Genomic DNA, 20,803 nt, shown 5'->3' on the forward strand with positions numbered 1-20,803 from the left:
TGCTTAGCCAACTGAGCCACCCATACACCCTACAAAGAAAAAAAAGTCATCATTTCCCAAATGCCTACTGTTGATTAGATTACAAGATAGTGTTTACTTGTGGAAGTGCTAGGACAAATTAAGTATCATAACTGGAAGAATCTTCTCAGTCATTCATGAGGTTCTAACAGTATGAAAATGACAGATCCCCATCCCACGTCACTTCTAACAAACAAACAAATCAGGGTGATGTTTTCCAGGGTTCTGAGCTCTGGGATAGTTAATACCACCTTATCCCGGACACTACATATAAGGAAAAGGTATCCTACTCTAATGTTCAGAGTTAGCCCAATAAGCAGCTCATGTAGCTTTTATCTTTTGTGCTGGAGTCTTACCACCTGTCAGTCATCTAGTTATAAGAGAGGATTCCTCCTTTTTTTTTTTTTTTTTTTCCTTTCCAATCCTGAGATCAGGAAAAGAAAAGAACAGATTTAGCATAATTATCCCTTGCCCAAATGGTGAGGAAAAAAAAAAAAAAATCAATGTATGCATGTTTGCCTGTCAGGTGTGTGTGCAGCCTAAGACAGAAAACAAAGGGTATCAGTTGGTAGACTTGACCCAGTCAAACATTGCCCGTAAGTCTGACTCAAGTTTAGCATTTTCTTCACTCTCCAAGGAGCAAGATCGTGTTCGAGGAGAACAGCTTTTCCTTGTACTTTCCAGTTCTCAAAGACTGTGTACTTATTTTTCTGCTGTCTATTCTATATATGTAGTTTATTAAGCCTATGTTGATCGTTGGCTCTTTGTTAATTGAAGGGTAGAGAAATGAAAGACAAAAACATTATAGAAGGCTCCTGTAATCATTTAAATACACAAGAGTTGGTCTAGGATGTGGAACAGAGAAAAATGAATGTTATATAAATAAACAACTTATCAGTAGTTTGTAGAGTTGAGATAGAGAATTACTCTAAAAAAAATAAAAATTAATTACTTAAAGGGACTCTGCTTGGGTACAATAGTACCATGAGTAAATACAGGGAATTTAAATTGTTCAGTCTCTTAGGGAGGCTTGCAGATTATTAGTGCAGTTCTGGGAATGTTAAGGATATATCCACTTCTGCATTTGATAGTTGGACTCAAAACTTAAATAAGTGTTCATCCATGAGATAAGTATTTATAAGAAACCTGTATGTATTCTTGAAGAAAGGGCAGTGATTAGTTACCTTAAACAAATATATTTTGTTTTGGACTTTATTATTCTGTGCAAAGATCTCATGTTTGGGAGACCAAAGCTACATCTGGGGGTTAATTTTTAACTGAATAATATTGGTAAAGGCATATGTTCCTTTGAAAGCCAGTGTCCCCACCTAACATAGGATAATTACATTGAATTGAATATAATTCATAGTTCCATATGGTTATAATTCACATAGGATTGAAAGAGATATACTTCCAGAAACATCCCACTGTATAGACCAAATAGTATGCATGGCGCTCATCATGTTGACAATTACAAAGGACAAAGGCTTAAAATGCCCTTGACTGTGTGCCTCATACTATCTGAGAACCTACTGTCTTCTCTTATTTTTAATGGTTCTGGAAATAAAGTTCTTCATTTTCTTTCAGTTTTCTCCGGAATAAAAGGAGGTTAAGTCACTTGTTCAGGATCACGTAGGGACGAGAAGGCAGAGCCGGCACCCCAAACATTGCTATTAGGTGCATACACTGCATTCCCTTTTATTCTCTAGCAGCTGCTGTTCAGCTCATGGTAAGGCTAGAGAAGAAGCATGAATCTTTAAAGATATAATTGTACTTTATTTCACATACCTTATACCTTATTTATCCACCTTAAACAGCACAAAATATAACTTCCCTCTCTTAGGATCATGTAATTTTTTGAAACTTCCCTTTCTATTTGAAACTAAGAGGTCCATGGTTCTTCTCTGAATTAAGAAGAAATTCACTTATTAGAGACAAGACGGTAAAAGAAAAGGGGTTTATCAAGTGAGACATTTAAGCCCATTGGCTAGATTCTTGGGAAGTGAGGTTATGTTCCATGACTGAGGCGGTGGGAATTCCACAGGGTACTATCCATCCATCCATAGTTAATCCCATTAGCATACTGGAGAGTTGCCATGCTAGTTAACTAAATCCAAATCTTGTAGCATTGCCAGTGGGCTTAAGCAACTATAAATTTAGAACACGGCTATGATTATTTAGTGTGTACTTTAGAAGTATTTTGCTACTTCACACACACAAAAATGAGTATTTGAGGGGGTTAGAGCTCTGAATTTAATCAATTATCACAAAGATCACTTTGATACATCAAATGCAAGTCTGTTTCTTCATATTCAAAAGCCATACACATCCCCCTCTTGGCTTACATATAAATATTCACTGCCACAGAGACACAAATAAATAATTGACCATCACCAGTGCATTCTGTATAATTTACAAGAGATTAGAAGATTATTACATGGTACAAACTGTATTACATATATTACAAGTGAAAAATCACATGGCCAAAGTCAACAATGTATTAGTTAATACACCAGATTTCTCTGTGTGTGTGTGTGTGTGTGTGTGTGTGTATAACTTTTAAAATTTAAGGATTTAAGGATTAGGATTACGTATTAAATTCTCTGCTTTTGGAATTGACCTGGAGAGAGTAAAAGATTATGATCTCTTTACACTGATGAAAATCTTTGTGAAAATGACAATATTAAAATTACTTAGGCTTATCTTACCAGAAAGATCCCAAGGTCAATTTTTTTTTTTTTTAAGATTTTATTTATTTGACAGACAGAGATCACAAGCAGGCAGAGACAGAGGCAGAGAGAGAGGAGGAAGCAGGCTCCCTGCCGAGCAGGGAGCCCGATGCGGGGCTCGATCCCAGGACCCTGGGATCATGACCTGAGCTGAAGGCAGAGGCTTTAACCCACTGAGCCACCCAGGTGCCCCCCAAGGTCAATTTTTGATTAAAAAAAAATAGAATTCACAAGAGGTAGGATTCCCCATCTTTAATATTGTCTTTATCATTGTTAAGGAATTGCTCTCAACCACTGGCTCTGGCCTTTTCCTGTTTTTTTTTGTTTTTTGTTTCTTTTAAAGATTTTATTTATCCATTCGACAGAGAGAAATCACAAGTAGGCAGAGAGGCAGGCAGAGAGAGAGGAGGAAGCAGGCTCCCTGCTGAGCAGAAAGCCCGATGCGGGACTCGAACCCAGGACCTGGGATCATGACCTGAGCCGAAGGCAGCGGCCCAACCCACTGAGCCACCCAGGCGCCCCTTCCTGGGTTTTTGATGTTCCTCTTTAACATATGGCCAGTCAAACAGGGTAATAGCATAAAAATGGCTTGAGTTCTACCCAAGATAAACAAAGAGAGCGTTGCGTAGGGCTTTTTTTTTTTTCTTTTGTATAATGCATTTTATCACTTAAAAAAAGCTTTCTTCATCAGGGAAACCTCTAAGTTTTTCAGAGATGGTCTTTGTCAAGCTAAGCTCCAGCAAATGGTGTTTGAAATCGTAATTTATACTTAAGCAGTCAAGCACGTGCTGTTTGTTTTGGTTTTTTTTTTCCCCTATTGAGTGGTCAGTTTCCATCATCACTATGTTGAAAACACCCTAATTAAAGGAAGTTGAAACAGACACACATGCTTTCCAGAAGAAAGTTGAGTTGCACGTTAAAAATGAAGTACCCTCAATGCTGATGTTATTTTTTCCTTCCCATAGGGAACCACAGTCAGATATCACGAGTGCCTGTTGCTATTAAAGTGCTGGATGTCAATGACAACGCCCCTGAATTCGCATCCGAATATGAGGCATTTTTATGTGAAAATGGAAAACCCGGCCAAGTAAATATCTCCATGTTGTTAATGCTGAATATGTTTGTATACAACTGTCTCATACCTGATTAACCTGCATTCTAGTGAGCATCTCATCATTTACGGTCTGCAAAGTCACAGGCAGGAAACATCCAAATGGGAACAGAGAAGGAGCATTTTTTTTTCTTTTGGAGAGGCTAATTCTCTCCACCCCAGACCACTTGGGCTCCTCAAGTTCAACACCCTGCTGTGCCGTGAACCCAGAGCCAAGTAACAATCTTAAAGTCTCTCGGGCTCTGGCTAAAACACGGAGGTCTTAGAGAGATGGGGACAAAAATTTTCACCTTCTTATGACAGAAAGCAAGAGAAAAGCTCACAAGGAGGGCGTTTATGTTTTATAACAACCCTAAGAACCACACCTAAGAGTGGAACCCAGGAAGACCTGTGGTAGAAAGTGATGTTTGCAATCTGTAAAAATGCAGATGTATTTAGATAAATATAGGATGAACGTGATTTAGACATGCAAGTGAAGCATCTGAAAATTGTGTATTGGTGAAACATTTTTTTTTTATCATTTCTTATATAGCGTAGATAGGGACACCGTAGACAGATAAAAATAGAGAAATAGGAATGAAGGAAGGAAAAAGGAGGGAGGGAGGAAGAGAGAGGAACAAAAAAGACAAAACCTGCTCTACTCTGAATGTCAAAATGGAAATAGTCTATGTAAAGTTCTAAAAGCACAAATGTAATAGATTTATTTTAACAAGGTGCCAAAGTACTGTATGTTTAAGAAATTTATCGTTTTTCAACTTCCTAATTTATTTCTGGATGGTGACATTTTAATTTAAATAAACAGCAGCTGACAGCAGGACACTGGAGTTGTTAATCCAACTATTCTTGGGCCTCATGTGGGTGTTAGGAATCAAACTTACTATTTGCCGAGTAGCTTACCTGCCAAGAGTCAGATTTTTTTTCACCTACAGAAAGGAATAGCGCTGTAGCCCTGTACTTTTATTTAATTATTACAAAAGATCAAGGTGTTACCCTCCTGTGATGCAGTGGACATTTTCCCCTACTCTACTCCCCTATATCCCAAGGATAAGCCTCATTTCTGTTTCCCAAAGTAAGACACGAATACATGTGTGTGTACACACACACACACACACACACACACACACACGTACAGCTAAAATTCTAGCATTCAAACTCCGTCATTTCAAATATTTAGAGGTCATAAATACGGTTATCAAAATATTCACTTTCAGCAGTGATAGGCTCTTAAAAATATTCTAACATTAAGTTTCCTAATTTCATCATGTGGAACTGCCCTCTATCCTGTCTGTTGAACATTCTCATTTATAATCTTTTGAGGGTATAGTGTATGTGTGTATATATATATATGTGTGTGTGTGTGTGTATATGGCAGTAATTATCACTTGGCTAAGCTGGCAGATCGAGTTGACAGAGTTCAATCAAAATTTATGCAGGTTAGTTTCAAGGATATGGTTGTATGGACCCGATTGCTCCTGGGGTGATGTAGCCAATCAGAGACTTACAAGCCAGACATTTTTGATCACACAGAATCTGTCAAATACTTTAGAATTTAAAAAAAAAAAAATCATGAAAAACTCATCACACAAGTTCCGAGAGTCAATGGCATTGATATTTCAAAAATCCCACATTGGCTTCACTTGTGGTGTTGACATATGCATGCCTTTGGACCTCCAGGAATCTGGAGGTTTACCCTGTGGATTTTGACTATTTCCAAGGTTTTAATGATCCCTCCGTTGTTCTTACCCTCAGGAAAAAAAAAAATGCATTGTTTCATCATCTTTCTTCTGCACGATCAAAATAAAAAAAAAAAGCAGTTCATTCTTTGTTTTATGATTTTTGCATATCAAAATGAATGACTCATTCTGTGAAGAAATGTTTTTGTTGTGTATCCGTCCACTGCCACTACCTTATCCTCAAGTGAATCTGTTAGGTATGTTTATCAGAGTTCATATTTACATAAAGAGACCAGATTTTTGACTCCTCACATAAGCTTTGGACATATGACTGACTGGTTGATACATAAGAAATTGTTCAAACAACTCCTGAATTCCTTGCATCTTTTGTGCTAGTCAGAACTCATGTGTGATTCATTACACCATTCCTACCTAGTTCACTTTTAATGGCTCAAGGATCTCCTTTTTGTATTTAACATTTTCTAAAATGCCTATGTGTTATCGACACCAAATAGTGTTTATGTAAGTTCAACACAGATGCACTTTCAGTCATCTCTCATAACAGCACAAAACGACTTAATCATTCGAAATCAGAATATTCATTATGAGGTGATTACACACTCATGAAAAACAAATGTCAATAGTATTAGCACTAAATTCATAGTTATATCGGTATTTTCAACTATTCTTGTTGGCTTTAAAACAGCCTCAGGAAAAGGAATGTAGGGACTCTGAAATGTCTGGTTTGCCTGGAAGGTATGGATTTAAGGCTGAACTCAAAGGGGATCAGCGGCCTGACAAATGAGGCAGCTGGAGATTATTAGTAATAATCAAGGGCAAGCCAGTAAAAACCAGTCTGTAAAGACCTTCTGGACTGAGAACACCTCTAGAAAGAGGTTTTTAAAACCTCTCACAAAATGAAAGCCACTATCAACATGAACATAGAGAATTCTACTGTGCTTGACTAGTTTTTTTTTTTTTTTTTTTTTTAATGAACACACTCATTTAAACAAAGAATCAAGTAAAATAAAAACTTTAACAAGGAAGGAAGCACGCCACTTTTCTCTATACATAGACCTCCGGGACAGGAGGCATCTGTCCTAGAATTGTTACAGGTTTACTTTGAAAGTAGAATTGGAATTCCTATCTGCTTCTCCCACCTTTTATTTCTTAAGAGTAACAACCACCCATGACAGAAATAGTTCAGAGGCCTCATTTGAAATAATCCCTCCATTACATAATTAAATGTTAACATGGTATATACTATTCCTAGTTACTTCTATTAAAAAACCACTTCCCCACTAGGTAATATATCTCAACTCAAAAGTTTTAAGATGACTTTAGTCTTCTTAACTCCATCACAGCATGATGGAATCATCTACAGATTACTCGACCCTCAGTTTAACAGGAGGAATAAGAGTTTCCACTGACTCCTCTCTAATGGCCAAGACAGAAATGACGTTATGGATTAAAGATTTCAAGATTAGAAAGCAAAATATGTAACAGACAGCCCATGTGTCTGATAGGATGGTAGGTTTGGGTCTGTCAGTAAATACTTATTAAACACAAACAATGTACCAGGACTTGAGGAAGTACTGGGGATTTAGTGGCAAACAACACCCTAAACAACAGTCTTTTTCCCTTCTAGAATTTTCTCTCTGGCAAACACGTAATAACATTAGAAATGATAGAATTGCGAGAACATACCTCAAATCCTCTGGGCAGAAAGGAGGCTGAAGAGCTGAAGGGAAAAGGAGCTCTCTTACTGAAAAGACCTCTTAATATAGGACCCGTCCCACCAGAGACAGTAAACATCTATCAAGAGCTGAAAAGGAATCAGCTGGGGATAAACCAGTTTCTCTCTGAAGAGAATGGTAATCTGGCTGGACGGGTGGAGGAACAGGTAACAGCTGTGCAGAAACCAGTACCTTCCTTCATTATGCTTGACAACAGCACACTCGGAACCAAACATGAAAGAAAAATAGAGAATTTTAGTGACCAGTGTTGGTCAGAGGGCCTTCTATAACTATCTCCTACCTCTCGTCCCCTTACTAGGGTCTTTCTGGGATTTTCAGATGCTAACCCCTTGTTTACCATACAGGTCTAATTAGGGTAACTTGCTCCAGATGGTTCACTGATGCAACGACTACACTGAAAATGTTGAATCTCCAGGTGTGAGTCAAGGTCTCTTATTTAGTCCCAGAGAATATTTCATTGTTTGAGGACTAGTTAGATGACAGACTGCTTCAGCTCTTTCTTCCTTCAGGAAGGAGCTTCCCCTTTTACTATATATAAATCCAGTGGCATATAATTGGAGTTTCATCACCCTCTATAGAATCCGAGGCTTGCTATTTGGCATCGAGTTAATTATGTCTGGGTTTAAAAAACAAAACACAACAACAACAACAACAACAACAAAACCAGCTCTGGTTTACTTTTTAAAATTCCTTTGTCATGGACCAATACTGTAACAATATGATGCTTGCTTATCTTAGGGATATCATAGGTCCAGTTAAAAAAAAAATAAAGCAAAAAAAATAACATCTTATATTTCTAGATATGTATCTAGCCAATGCTTGGCATGGAATGAATATTCACAAAATTTTAGAATCACAGTTCTAATTCATTTCATTCAGCAGTGACAAATATTTCAATAACTAGTTCCTCAGATATTACCATGGAAACCCTTGTTTTACTCACAGACACACGGTGCACAAACTAACCTTTTCAAATGAAAAATCATTTGTTGAACAATATTTCTTGTGCATCTACAAGATGCTAAGTATTGTAATATGACCTGGGGAAACAATGTAAAAAGAATAACAACAAAAAAATGTTCTCTCTAATGGAACTTAATGAGGAAAGGGCTTATTAAAAAAAAAAAAAAGGTAGAATGAATCCATAATATAATTTCAGTTTTGAAAACTGGATTGAAGAGAACATGAGCACAACTGGATAGGGGAACAAAGAAAAAGCAGAGATCTACTTGATATAGTGTTTTCAGAGAAAGTCACTTTTTAGGTGGGTCTCATGTGAACTAAAACTGGAAAAAAAAAACATGGGAAAGGGCTAGGCATTCAAAGCCTGAAAGCAAGAGCCTTCTAGCCAACAGGATAAGCTTGTGCAAAGACCCTGAAGGTAGAAAGACCTTGGTGTGCTTAAATAATTGAAGACCTCTGTGGCTTAAGTGTCATAAGAAGAAGAATGCCAATAAGCAAAAGACTGAGATTGAATGAAAAGGGTCCTATTTTGGATAAAATGTACACACACACACACACGCAATGAAGGAGCAAAAACATTTAGAAGGCTGTAACTGCAAAAAATGGGAGTAGTCTGGTCGAAGGTGGTAGCCAATGAGATGGAGATAAGAATGGTGAAAGCTGTATGCTTACGTGAATGATGTACTCTAGCAGATGTCCAACATACAAACAACATCACTGCTTCGCAGGTGTGCTGTTGCAGATAAGGGGGCTGAGGCTGAAAAGGGGTGAGGGACTTCCCCGAGGTCAAGAAAAGTGGCATAGATAGGTTTCCCACTTGTACTTTCTGGGATCTTGCTGTGCTTCCCAAGGAAGCCAACTTTGAGATTCTGTTGCCTGTGTGAGCCACTTCTTAGAAATCAGATTCTGATCAGCGTGAGCATTTTTCTTCTTTTTTTTAAAGATTTTATTTATTTGACAGACAGAGATCACAAGTAGGCAGAGAAGCAAGCGGGGTTGGGGGGGTGGAGGAGAGGGGAAGCAGGCTCCCCGGCGAGCAGAGAGCACAATGTGGGGCTCGATCCCAGGACCCTGAGATCATGACCTGAGCCGAAGGCAGAGGCTCAACCCACTGAGCCACCCAGGCGCCCCAAGAGTGAGCATTTTTCAAAAGGGAAAAAAGTCAGGTCCTATGACCAACAAAGATACTTGATCCATAGTCATTCCACAAAATCTCCAGTGAAAAGAACCAAGAAGTTAGAAAGTAGAAATTATCTGTTATAAATGCCAGCAATGAATGAATTCGCTATTTTATTTTTAAAATTTCTGTTGGTTTTTTCCTAATAAATGTGAAACAGTGAATAAAAAATACAGCATCTTATAATACTCATGAAACAATAAATTTAGGAGATTTAATTTTAACTTCCCTGCCAGCAGGCATCTTTCAGGATCTATCTGCATACACACAGGGAGACAGGATTGATTTTTAAGACAGATGAAATTGATGACCTCAACAAAATGCATAAAGTACTATTTTCATTTTGGGGGGGGGTGTCGAGTAAGGAGATGGTAAATTAGTAGAAGGCATAAAATGGTATTTGAAAAAATCATATGTAACAAAACATATTTCAAGATAGTCATTAACCGAAGTATGACTTTTAGAGCTCACCTTTGGCAGAGGGGAAAGCATAAGTAAAAAACACAGTGGAGGGGTTTGAAGCTAAAACAATTTAAGTGTGAGCCACAGCTTTGCCATTTACTAATTTTGTGAACTTCTGCCTTAATGTCTATTAAACTCTCTTATTTTAGAAATACCTGGTACAATATCTAGTGCATAATAAATAATTGTAATTACTATCAATATATATTTTAACTAGTCTCATAATCTAAAAAGCAAAATACACCTCATTCATATTGTTTTGTTATTTCATTGTTATTATTATATCTGCATGAGTTTGATTTGGAGCAAAACATTATAGTCTGTCAAGGGTCAATATAACGGAAGACAATCTAGTTCCCTGTATTGGGATAATTCTTCCTCTGATAATTTCCAAGTATATTATTTATTGAGGGTGAAGAGAGGGCTTATATTCCCCGATATGTATTTGTGAGTTTTTATCTTTATTTTTTCATATAGACTGGAATCAAATTACAGGAACACAGACAATCCGAATCTTTTTGTGAAGTCGTGTTTGCAGCTGATGTATGTATCAGCTGAATCTCTTGTATGGTTCCAAATTCCATGGGTTTGATTCTGGCCCCTGACCTAAAGAAGATCAATATTCCACAGAGAAAATGGTGTCAGGGATTGTTTAAAATTCTTGATCTATTTCATGCAAATATATTTTCTATGTTTTATTTTCAACCTATAAGTTACTGAATAAGAATTTAGGATAGAAATAAGGTGGGCACATGTGTATGCTTCTTTCCATGTGATCTTAGAAGTCATGTTGACGCCTTTTTTGAAGACAGTAAAATTGACACTCGATAGTAAATAGCCTTAGGCCTCGGCTTTGTGCTCATGACATAAACTGGGTAACGTGGTACCGAGAGGAGCTGACATGTTGTTGGAATGGCAGAGAGGCCCATGCAGATGACACAGTAACCACCCGCGAAGGGGAGACAGTGCCTCCGCAGAGAGGTGGAAATCTTCCAAGCCTTTAAGATTCAAATAAGTTTTGAAGGATAGCGTTTCTCAAAGTGAGTGCCTGAGAAAAACGTGTAGGGTATAACACATCAGTATATGGGGCAGCGTGCGCGGTATGTGTGTGTCTGTGGTTTACCTAATAAGACTGCAAAGCACTGAATTAAACAAGTTCACAACATTTTCTTCTGCTTGTTTTGTTTAACTGTAAAATTCCTTTGCATTCAGAAGCACATATGAATCACAAGAGGGCTGTGTCATCTTTGGCATTTAGCAAACAGCTGATTCTAAAATCTTCACAATTTCCTTCAGAGGAAACTATCTAATAGTGGTAAATGGAACCCAGTCAAAAATCCTTCTCTAGGAAGATAAACGGTGTCACACATGTTCAGCCTAGAAAGTGACGTTTACGATGGTTAAGGAGACATCAGGAAGCAGTCCTGTGAAGTTGTATCATGGAAGATGGAGAAAAGAGATTGAAAGGAACCTGAGACTTCTCAGCTATATTAGAAAGTGTGGGTTCTACCCTATCAGTGGAGTTTACAAAGAAGAGCAAGTAAAGGAATGTTTTAAAAGAGTAATTCAGAGGTGCACGAAATACACATGAAACATGCAGAGTCCAGAAAGAAAAGGGCGTAAGAGACTGGAAACCCCAAACGTTGTATAAACACATTCTTCAGGAGCCCTTGCTTTGTATCATTTTATCTCAACTTAGTTTCGGGAAGGGAAAGGGCAGTGAAGGAAACAGAAACAGAGGAAAATGTCAAAAGTTCTACAAATGGGTTTGTGAAGGCACAGCCCCCAAATGTCTACCCAGAGGACTGAGGACTTCACTAGTTTTTAAAAGAGAGCTATCAGATCAAATCTATATCCTCCTGTTGTATTTTCCATAGGTCAGATTTCCATGGTATATGCTCTGAACAGCCACCTAATGGTTTTTAAAGAGAGAGAAAAAAACAAAAACAAACAAACAAAAACGTGGTCACGCAAAAAAGGGGCAAGCGGGGCATGGGAATGGGAAAACACTCTGGGTAGAAAAAGAAAAATCTTGGTAGAGATTGGATTACCATGCAAATTATAAAACAAATCTCCAGGAACTATCAAATAGCTATGAATAGTGCTTATATTTGAACTATAGTATACAGTTTTGAAATAATAGAGGATAATTGGGTCATTGTATGGATTTCAATATAATTTCCCAAATTCCAATACTTCCTCTTTTTTAAATTTATCATCATTGTTATGATTTGATTTCTCTTGTGTATATAACTTTTATCTTCAAGGACCCCTCTTTTAGGGGACGGTTCTTAACCTATTTTGTCTTATTTCATTCAGTTATAGAAATCACTGATAATCTGATAATATGGACTTTCCTCCTCCTATATGTACATATATGAATAATTCAACTTCACTTTCAAGCTGACAGGTTTGAACCATGTGACAGTCATTCATAGATCCTCCTTTCTTTTCCCAAGTTTAAAACTCCTGCTCTAAGAAACAAAATTAGTATTTCAGGAAAGCTAATATTGATTATCACAAGTAAGCTGGTAATAACGGGCAGAAGAATAAATAGAAAACCACAAACGATGCTGTCCTTCCTGCAATACCTTTGACTCACTCTCATTCAACCTGCTTTCCATCACCTTCCAACTCACACCACCCACAGAAAGATTGGCCAAGAAAAAAAGAAAACTAGGTTTTGTCTGAGAAAGTGACAGCATACTATGATTGTAGACACCATCTTGGCTATCAGTGTTGAGAGTTCATGGAGCACAGATGTCTATCAAAGAAGTCTGGAAAGCATCCCAAAAGCTGCAGTAGTCCCCTCTTACCTTGTCCACACTCACAAGGAACTATGATGTCTCAGTCTTCTTTTTGTCCTGCTGTGTGTCAGAATCAAAAGGGGATCTTTATCCCTGGAAAGAGCAACAACAAGAATGTATGAGGACATCCTTATTTGCTCTCCAAAATACTGAAGGTCTAAGCCCCGATTTAACTGAAAGACACATGCAGAATGTATGAATGTCAACAAGAGGCAGCCTGTTGTACTGAGGCAGGAAGATGCAGGTAGTTTGTTATTGGATCTGGGATCAAATGTTATGTATCACATCTTTGGTGCACTAGGTTCCCATGTGTCTCTTCATACATACTTCAAGGCTATGTGAGAATTAGTGATGATGCTCAAAGATGCTGACATCATTCATTCATTCATTCATTTATGCAATACATATTAAATAGTTACCACGTGCTGTTCTTACAGCAGTGAGGGGGCGAAAATCCAACTCATCATATATAAGCATGCCTGGTTCTTGAAAAAAAGTCAATGAATAATATCCATGGAATCTTATTTCTAATAGATCCCATGATAGTTTTATGGTTCTAAACAGATCAGATCATCAGAAATGTATTTGTTGGATGCTTGCCTTGCAAAACGTTAATAATGACATGGGTACCCCACTGGTATTAAATATTTTTGAATTGGGGCGCCTGGGTGGCTCAGTGGGTTAAGCCGCTGCCTTCGGCTCAGGTCATGATCTCAGGGTCCTGGGATCGAGTCCCACATCGGGCTCTCTGCTCAGCAAGAAGCCTGCTTCCCTCTCTCTCTCTGCCTGCCTCTCCATCTACTTGTGATCTCTCTCTGTCAAATAAATAAATAAAAAATCTTAAAAAAAAAAAACTTTATAAAAAAAATAAATAAATATTTTTGAATTAATGTAAACTAGTCTACAGTAAAGTTTAATCATCTCTGCTAATGAAAAACCCAAGTTAGGTATGAGTCTTTTTTTAGTAAAATAGTTAGAATTATGATATGGCCCCATAATTCTCAAAATTTTTCCTTTTTTAGTTTCATGACTTAGAAAGGTTATTTCATTTCAAATTAGTAATCTCAAGAAATAGAATCGAGTCCGCTCCCTAGAATTCCAAGTATGGCCCTGAAATTCATTTCCTTATTCTAACATTCCAGATATACTTTGTTTTTCAGAAAGTTTTTATGTAAACTTTCAGCTTCCCTTGAAATTAATCCACAATAAATGATCAAACATTAGATTTTTCAATTGCATCCTAAGGCTGATAGAAAGGAAAAAACATTTAAACGAAATCCTATCTATGTACTCCTAAAAAATCTATGACCTCCCCAGAAATTTTTACATCATCTCCTTGAAATAGTTATCCAATAAACTAAAAGTTAACTGACGTCATAGTAGCTCACAGGGGGAAATGTGAGTGATTTTCATTTGCCATTTACTCAATGTTCCTGTAAAATCTGCTTGTGTGGAGGTGCACTTCCTTGAATAAATCTGTTCTTTTTCTTCCATTGTTTAAACCTAAGTGTGTTCAGATGCTATTACATCAGTGAAAATTTCAGCCTTTTAGATAGGAGTATCTTAATGCATTTTAATAGCATAAAGTCCTTCAAGTGATTTACCGTGCGTCCACTTTTAGATAAAATGTCTAGACAGTAGCCATCTGCATTAAGATAAAATGAAGTGTCAAAAATGGTTTAAGCCAAATTCTTAACTTGTTCATGGGATATGTGAAAGTTGATTTAAAGAGTCACCATTTCATCACTTTTCCCCCAACACATCACGCACTGAACTTGATGCGAGCTTAACAATACAAACTCTCCTAATGAATAATAAGGAGGAAGCTGTAAACACCCATCTTCTCCCTTAACTGAAATCAGTTCATCTAGGACTTCAGCAGACTTCAGAATCACCTAGAAGGCTGTTTACAATGCATATTTCTTTTTTTCTTTTTAAAGATTTTATTTATTTGACAGAGATCACAAGTAGGCAGAGAGACAGGCAGAGGTGGGGGGGAAGCAGGCTCCCCGCTGAGCAAAGAGCCCGATGCGCGACTCTATTCCAGGACCCTGGGATCATGACCTGAGCAGGGGCTTTAACCCACTGAGCCACCCAGGCACCCCTACAATGCAGATTTCTAGGCCTCACCCCAAGGCTTTCTGGGTCAGTAGGCTGAAGAAGTTGTAAGGCTAACAAAGTCCCTGGCTCAAGTAGATGATGGAAACAAAGCATATTCATTGCAGGTGTAATGTTTCAAAGTTTAGACCAAACTTCTGAGATAATGGCATGACAGGTAATTACGTTCCTTTACTTCAGGTAAGCTAAATTATTGCATCTTTTGTTTTGGTCCTGGTGACTAAGCTAATGAAATAACTCACGTATATCCACTTGCCAGCAGGTATGAGTGTTTTTCATGCAGATTACTTAGAAATATTAGAAATGGTATCCTTACAGGAGCTCTATCCACTAAATACATCATAAGAATGCATTTAGTCATGAATGGTTTTCACCCCAGGATATCAGGAAGTTCTCTTTTCATTTACCCTTCTTCTCTTGTGCTGACACACCTCGAGAGTTACTCTTTCAACTGGTGCACTCTGGACAGAGGAGTCCTTTTGAAACAAAATTGGATAAATGGAGCAGGGAATGTTCCAGATGCTGAAAAATAAACCCACTTCCCCCTCCCCGCCCTGTTCTTTATAACTGTCTCAAAGAAGTTTCCTGTAGAATTCCTCTCTTAAATATTTGGACATGTAGGCGAGCCATAAAAGAGTTATTTGTGTGTTCCCAGCTTCTCCCCTTAGGTTTCCATTCTTTTGTTTTTATAAAGCTAGAAGCCCAAGGGCATCTCTCTGCACTTAAATGTCAAGGCAATGATGCTAGGTGTTCAGACAGAGTAAATATCATTATATTGGCATCTAATCTGATGAGGTTAGGGAATTGTTTGGGTAACAGAAGCTGGTAGATTTCTCATGGGGCTATGTCATGAATAAATGGAGGTGACTCTAATAAAACAACAACAACAATGACGACAATAATAATAATATTCATTAAACATTCACTAGGAACCACATGCTCTAGGAAGAGACTGACATGAATTTATGTCACTTGTCAAAACAGCCCTATGAGCGCCTGGGTGGCTCAGTGGGTTAAAGTCTCTGCCTTCGGCTCAGGTCATGATCCCAGGTCCTGGGATCGGGCCCCACATCGGGCTCTCTGCTCTGCAGGGAGCCTGCTTCCTCCTCTCTCTCTCTGCCTGCCTCTCTGCTTACTTGTGGTCTCTGTCAAATGAATAAATAAGATCTTTAAAAAAAAAAAAAAAGCCCTATGAGAAAGGTGCTTTTTATTTGCAATTTTAGGAATACATGAAAACTGAGCTTTCAGAAAGACTAAAGTAACTCTCTCAGTGTCACGCAATGAGTAAAGAGTAAAACTATGCCTTCTATCAGGGCTACTCAAGTTCAAGTCCATTATATTGACGACTACCTCACTGTCTTAATCGTAAGTTCTAGTTCACACTTTTTTTGGTTATATTGTTACTCAAGCTAAGCACGACGATAAGATATTTTGCAAGGTCCTTAACAAAAGTAAAACACCTACCAGGTAAGAATATGTCCCAATTTAAAAATGGAGAAATAGAAGTTGAAAGAAGCTATGTCCTTTATGTCTCAACTTTTCATACAGTATATGCTCTATACAAGGCAAAAGTCACAGCTGTTCAATGTTGTTCTCACAATTGTTTAGGTGATAAGTTACAAGGCAAAGATCTCCTTCACTCAAAAAGAAATGATCCTTTTTTATTTATCTTCAATAAAAGTGGCAAAGTTGAATGGGACCTAATTGTTCAAACAGCCCTAATGAATTAAGCATCATCATTATGTTCATCTAAATTCACAAACCTGAGAACATTTCCCTGTTAATTCTTTCTTATGGCCTATCTGATATCACCTCAATTGTCATGCTTTGCAGGCATTTTTTTGGGTAGAAATTATGTTGTAGTTATTACAGTCGTAGTATAAACCATAAGTTTTACTACATTAACTGGTGTCCAGTGTTTCATATTGAAGGGATTAATATCACAGAATCATAAATATGAATTATTAAGCTGATTCTCTGACATCCCAAGAAACAACTTAGCGCTAAGTTAATGCAGCTTTGCAAATGAAATAAGCACATTCAGCTAGCACCGATTCACAAGTATGTGTATCTATCCAAACAGTTCTCTGCACAGTGGTAATTCTCCTAATCCCTATAATTTATTCATCTCAGGATACACTCCAAAGCATTGTTTGCATGTGTTATCCACTCGCTTTAAAAACAGTATTCATTATTGGGAGGGAACAGATGCAACTCTTCAGAAAGGTTTGTTGTGGTGATGTTTGTGCCGAGGAACATTCTATTTGGCAAACATTTGTAGCCTGATGAGTAAAATAAAAGATGCATTTCCAGGGTTCAAGATTTAAGTTCTTTACTTCCAAGATCCTCCCAAGGGCCACACTACAATCACTGTAACAATTCCAAATCTCATTATAGATGCCCCTGTAGACTCAAATTGGAAAGAAAACCTGTAATTACTCAGTGGACTTGTCAAATACCCTTAATTTTGCTATTTTTGAGCCACAACCACCAAGTGGACATTCAGGTAATGGCCTTAATTTTCATCAGTTTATCAAAAACTGAGGTTTTAATGCGATAAATGTTTCTCCTTGTTCTTGGCACAAACCATCCACAACAATTCAGAAAACTGAAAAAACAAATTTCTTGGACAAAAGTATTAGTCCACTAAAGAGATGTCCCTCAGCTTTTAGAGGCGGTATAAGCCCTCTGATGTCATCAGAAATGCTGATGTCGAGTTTTATGTTACAGGTCATTCAAACAGTGAGTGCCATGGACAAAGATGATCCCAAAAATGGACATTATTTCTTATACAGTCTTCTTCCAGAAATGGTCAACAATCCGAATTTTACCATCAAGAAAAATGAAGGTAAATATATTAGCCCTGTGAAACAGGGTAGAACATAAATTGGAAAATTAGGTGTTGTTTCATAATTTGACTGAAAATATCAATAAAATAATTTTTGTTCACCCAAGAGCAGTTGAAACTTAGCTTATCAGCCTAGTGGCTTGGTAATTACATCACTTCCTCTTTCCAATATTGAAACAATAGATAAGAAAACTGTTAATGTAAAAGTTCATTTTATCCTAGGGAATACCTCAATCACCTTACTTTGAAGACTGAACAGTAAGATTTAACCCCTAGGAAAGCTCCAGGAATTTTGAGATACTGTGATATCTGTTAGAGAAGGAACTGGCTTATACTTCGCAGTTGTTAAGTTTTAATTGAATGTTTACCAAGTCTTTAGGGAAAGCCTATCCTAATTTTGCTTGATTTGTGGGTACACATTAGAGGTATTTGTTTTAAGCCTGTACCAACTTTGATGATAGCAATTAGATCGGGAACTCCTTCTTGAAGGACACTCCTTATCAGTATTATTTTAGAGCTAATATAAACTGATTTTATTGTTAAGTCTTTCACTTGTGGAGGACATTTAATCCATTTCATTATTTCTTGAGAACCAAGTTTGGATTAACTGTTTCCCCTATTGTCTATTACATGTGAAGTTCATAGATCTTTTTTTTTTTAAGTCTATCTCATCTGTACATTTTTGTTTCCTATGCTGTTGTATATTCAACAAGCATTTTTCACTGTTTATTTTGGCCTAGGTATATTTAAGTCTTAGTTTCAGCTGTTTTGAATGATTAGGAAAATAAATGGATTGCCTTAAGCTGTCTCCCAGCTTTACTATAGGTGTTTGTTTGGATTTCTGAATGGGCTCTGTAAAAGCTATACTCAATTAGAAGAGTAAAATTTGGTTCATTACATTTGTTTGGGTTATTTGCTATGTTCTGTTTCAAGGAGGTAGTGAATTTTGCTAACATTTCATTTATGAAATAAAATAACATTTTATGACTCTTCTTAAATATACTATGGCCTTACCTTTTAACATAATGCTACCTAATTCTTTGGGGATGCTCTGATAGATATGAATGCATCACCAAAAATGAAATGACAAACTCATTATACAGATACTACTCATTGAGCTGGCTTACACTATTATACACGTGAAGGAGACAAAATCCTGTTCTTTTGTCTTAATAACGGAGTAGTCCTTTGTTAGCCTCCCCTAACTAGGAACTGTACTCCAAGTATATTGTCTTTGTTTGTTTGTTTGGCTAACCACATTTCTTTTTTATGGAAGTCACATGAATATGTCTAAGATGAAAGGCAACTCAGAAAGCCAAAACTGGGCTCTAAGTCTGTGTATAAGTGTGACCCATCCTCATTTTGACTGTGAGTTAATAGGTATCAGTCTTTATTTTTGCATATGCAACGCACTACATTTCAAAATTTCTTGTGAAGAAATGTTTTCCCATCCCATTCCAAAGGTTCTGGGTTTCTCAGCATTTTCTGTGCATGTAATTTCAAGATATGCCTGTAAGAGAAGTAGAGCCCATCAAAGGCACTAGATAGGCATGTGCTGAGTGAGTGAGAGGTTTGGGTGCCAGGGAAAGTGTATTTTTATACTGTATTTGTTATACCCTAAACCTATGAAAGGGGAGATTTTTGTCTGACAGTGAATGAATTTCATGTGCTTACCCTAAATTTTAGAATCAGTAGAAAGTAAAAGTTTATACACTTAGGTAACCTCTTTTTGCCCTATCACACATGGCAATAATTCCTTCAATAGAATATTTAAAAGACTGTGTGTTATCCGTTTTATTTTGAAACTACAAAATGGAAGTTACACTTTTATGTCACAGGTTTGTGTGTGTGTAAAATAATTGAAAATAGAAAGATGCCAGGTGTTGCAAATATTTTGTGGAAAGCACACTCTCTGTGCCACAATTGTTTATTTTAAATTGTGTGTTTATTTTGCCAAGAGTGACCACATAATTTATTATTCTGACTGGGATGTTTTTTAAAGTGAAAGGGGTTGCTATTTATGTTTGTTCCTGGAAAAACATAACCAGGACTATCTTGTGAAAACCAGGACATATGTTCACTGTGATTCTGGATTTAGGATCCAAACATTCAACATCTCCATAGAGTAAATCATGAGCCCAATGGTCTTTAGAATAGATGTGTATAATTTATACTCTATCTTCCTTTTCCTAGATCAGAAATTTATGAGTTTTGCTCTTTAGACCTCAATCTTTTTGGCATCTGGATAGTTACTGTAAGACTGGGGGGGGAAATGGTCCCTTCTTCATATGTAGAAACAATTAAAGTAATGGGAAAAGGTTGTCAGATTTAAAATGGTGGAGATATATAGGTAAGTAGATAGATAACCGAATATTTTGTTAGCCTATGACCCATTCCCTAGTAATGACAAAAACAAAACAAAACAAAACAAAAACAAAACACAAAAAATCCAAATACTAGACATTATTTATTTTTAAACTATGGTATATTCTATGTTTGAAAGATGGAGAGAATTAAGTAGTAGTATTATATTTAGAATTGTTTTTCTCTACATAAGATGGGCTTTAAAATGGGCATTAGCTGATGTTTCTCCACTGACAGTGTCATGATTTACAAGTCCCAGTGTTAAGATTTTTGAGAAAGTCAATATATCCAAATTCATAATTGATGGGTAGACAATTCCCCTGTTTAATTAGATCCTTATGGGAGATGGTTTTAGTATTTGGCATTTTCTGAGGAACTTGTAGCCACGTCTTTCAACTTAAAGTTACTGTGATCTTTCTCCTCCCTCATACAGATTGGTCCTTCTGCAATTTTTAGCAGACTAATTCATAATCAAAGGCAAAATGAGATAGAAATTAGCTGTCTCTTATCTCCTACACAGTTGAGTGTTTTCACAAATAATTCTCTTTCTGAATATATGAGATTCACATTTCATCCAGATTAGGAAAGCAACCTTCAATACCGATGAAGGTGAAAACAAAGGTCAAAACTATGATGAGTCATTTATATCATATATAGACACCAATCATAGCACTTTGAATTTCATCAATTATATGGCCTAGCCATTGGTTTCTCCATCTTCCAGTTGGGGTGAATTTAGAAGCAAGAGGAGTTTTGCTGACCACATTTCATATTGG

General features: G+C 37.1%; 1 protein-coding gene across 1 annotated transcript in view; it reads left to right on the forward strand.

Moving 5' to 3' along the window:
- Nucleotides 1-20,803, forward strand: part of CDH8 (cadherin 8) — a 382,041-nt gene that overhangs the window by 308,309 nt on the left and 52,929 nt on the right. The window contains 2 exon segments of the mRNA XM_047712240.1: nt 3,713-3,834; nt 17,546-17,663. Coding sequence (XP_047568196.1) covers nt 3,713-3,834; nt 17,546-17,663 — 240 coding nt within the window.

The sequence above is a fragment of the Lutra lutra genome, chromosome 17, assembly GCF_902655055.1.
Source record: "Lutra lutra chromosome 17, mLutLut1.2, whole genome shotgun sequence".
Taxonomy (NCBI): Eukaryota; Metazoa; Chordata; class Mammalia; order Carnivora; family Mustelidae; genus Lutra; species Lutra lutra.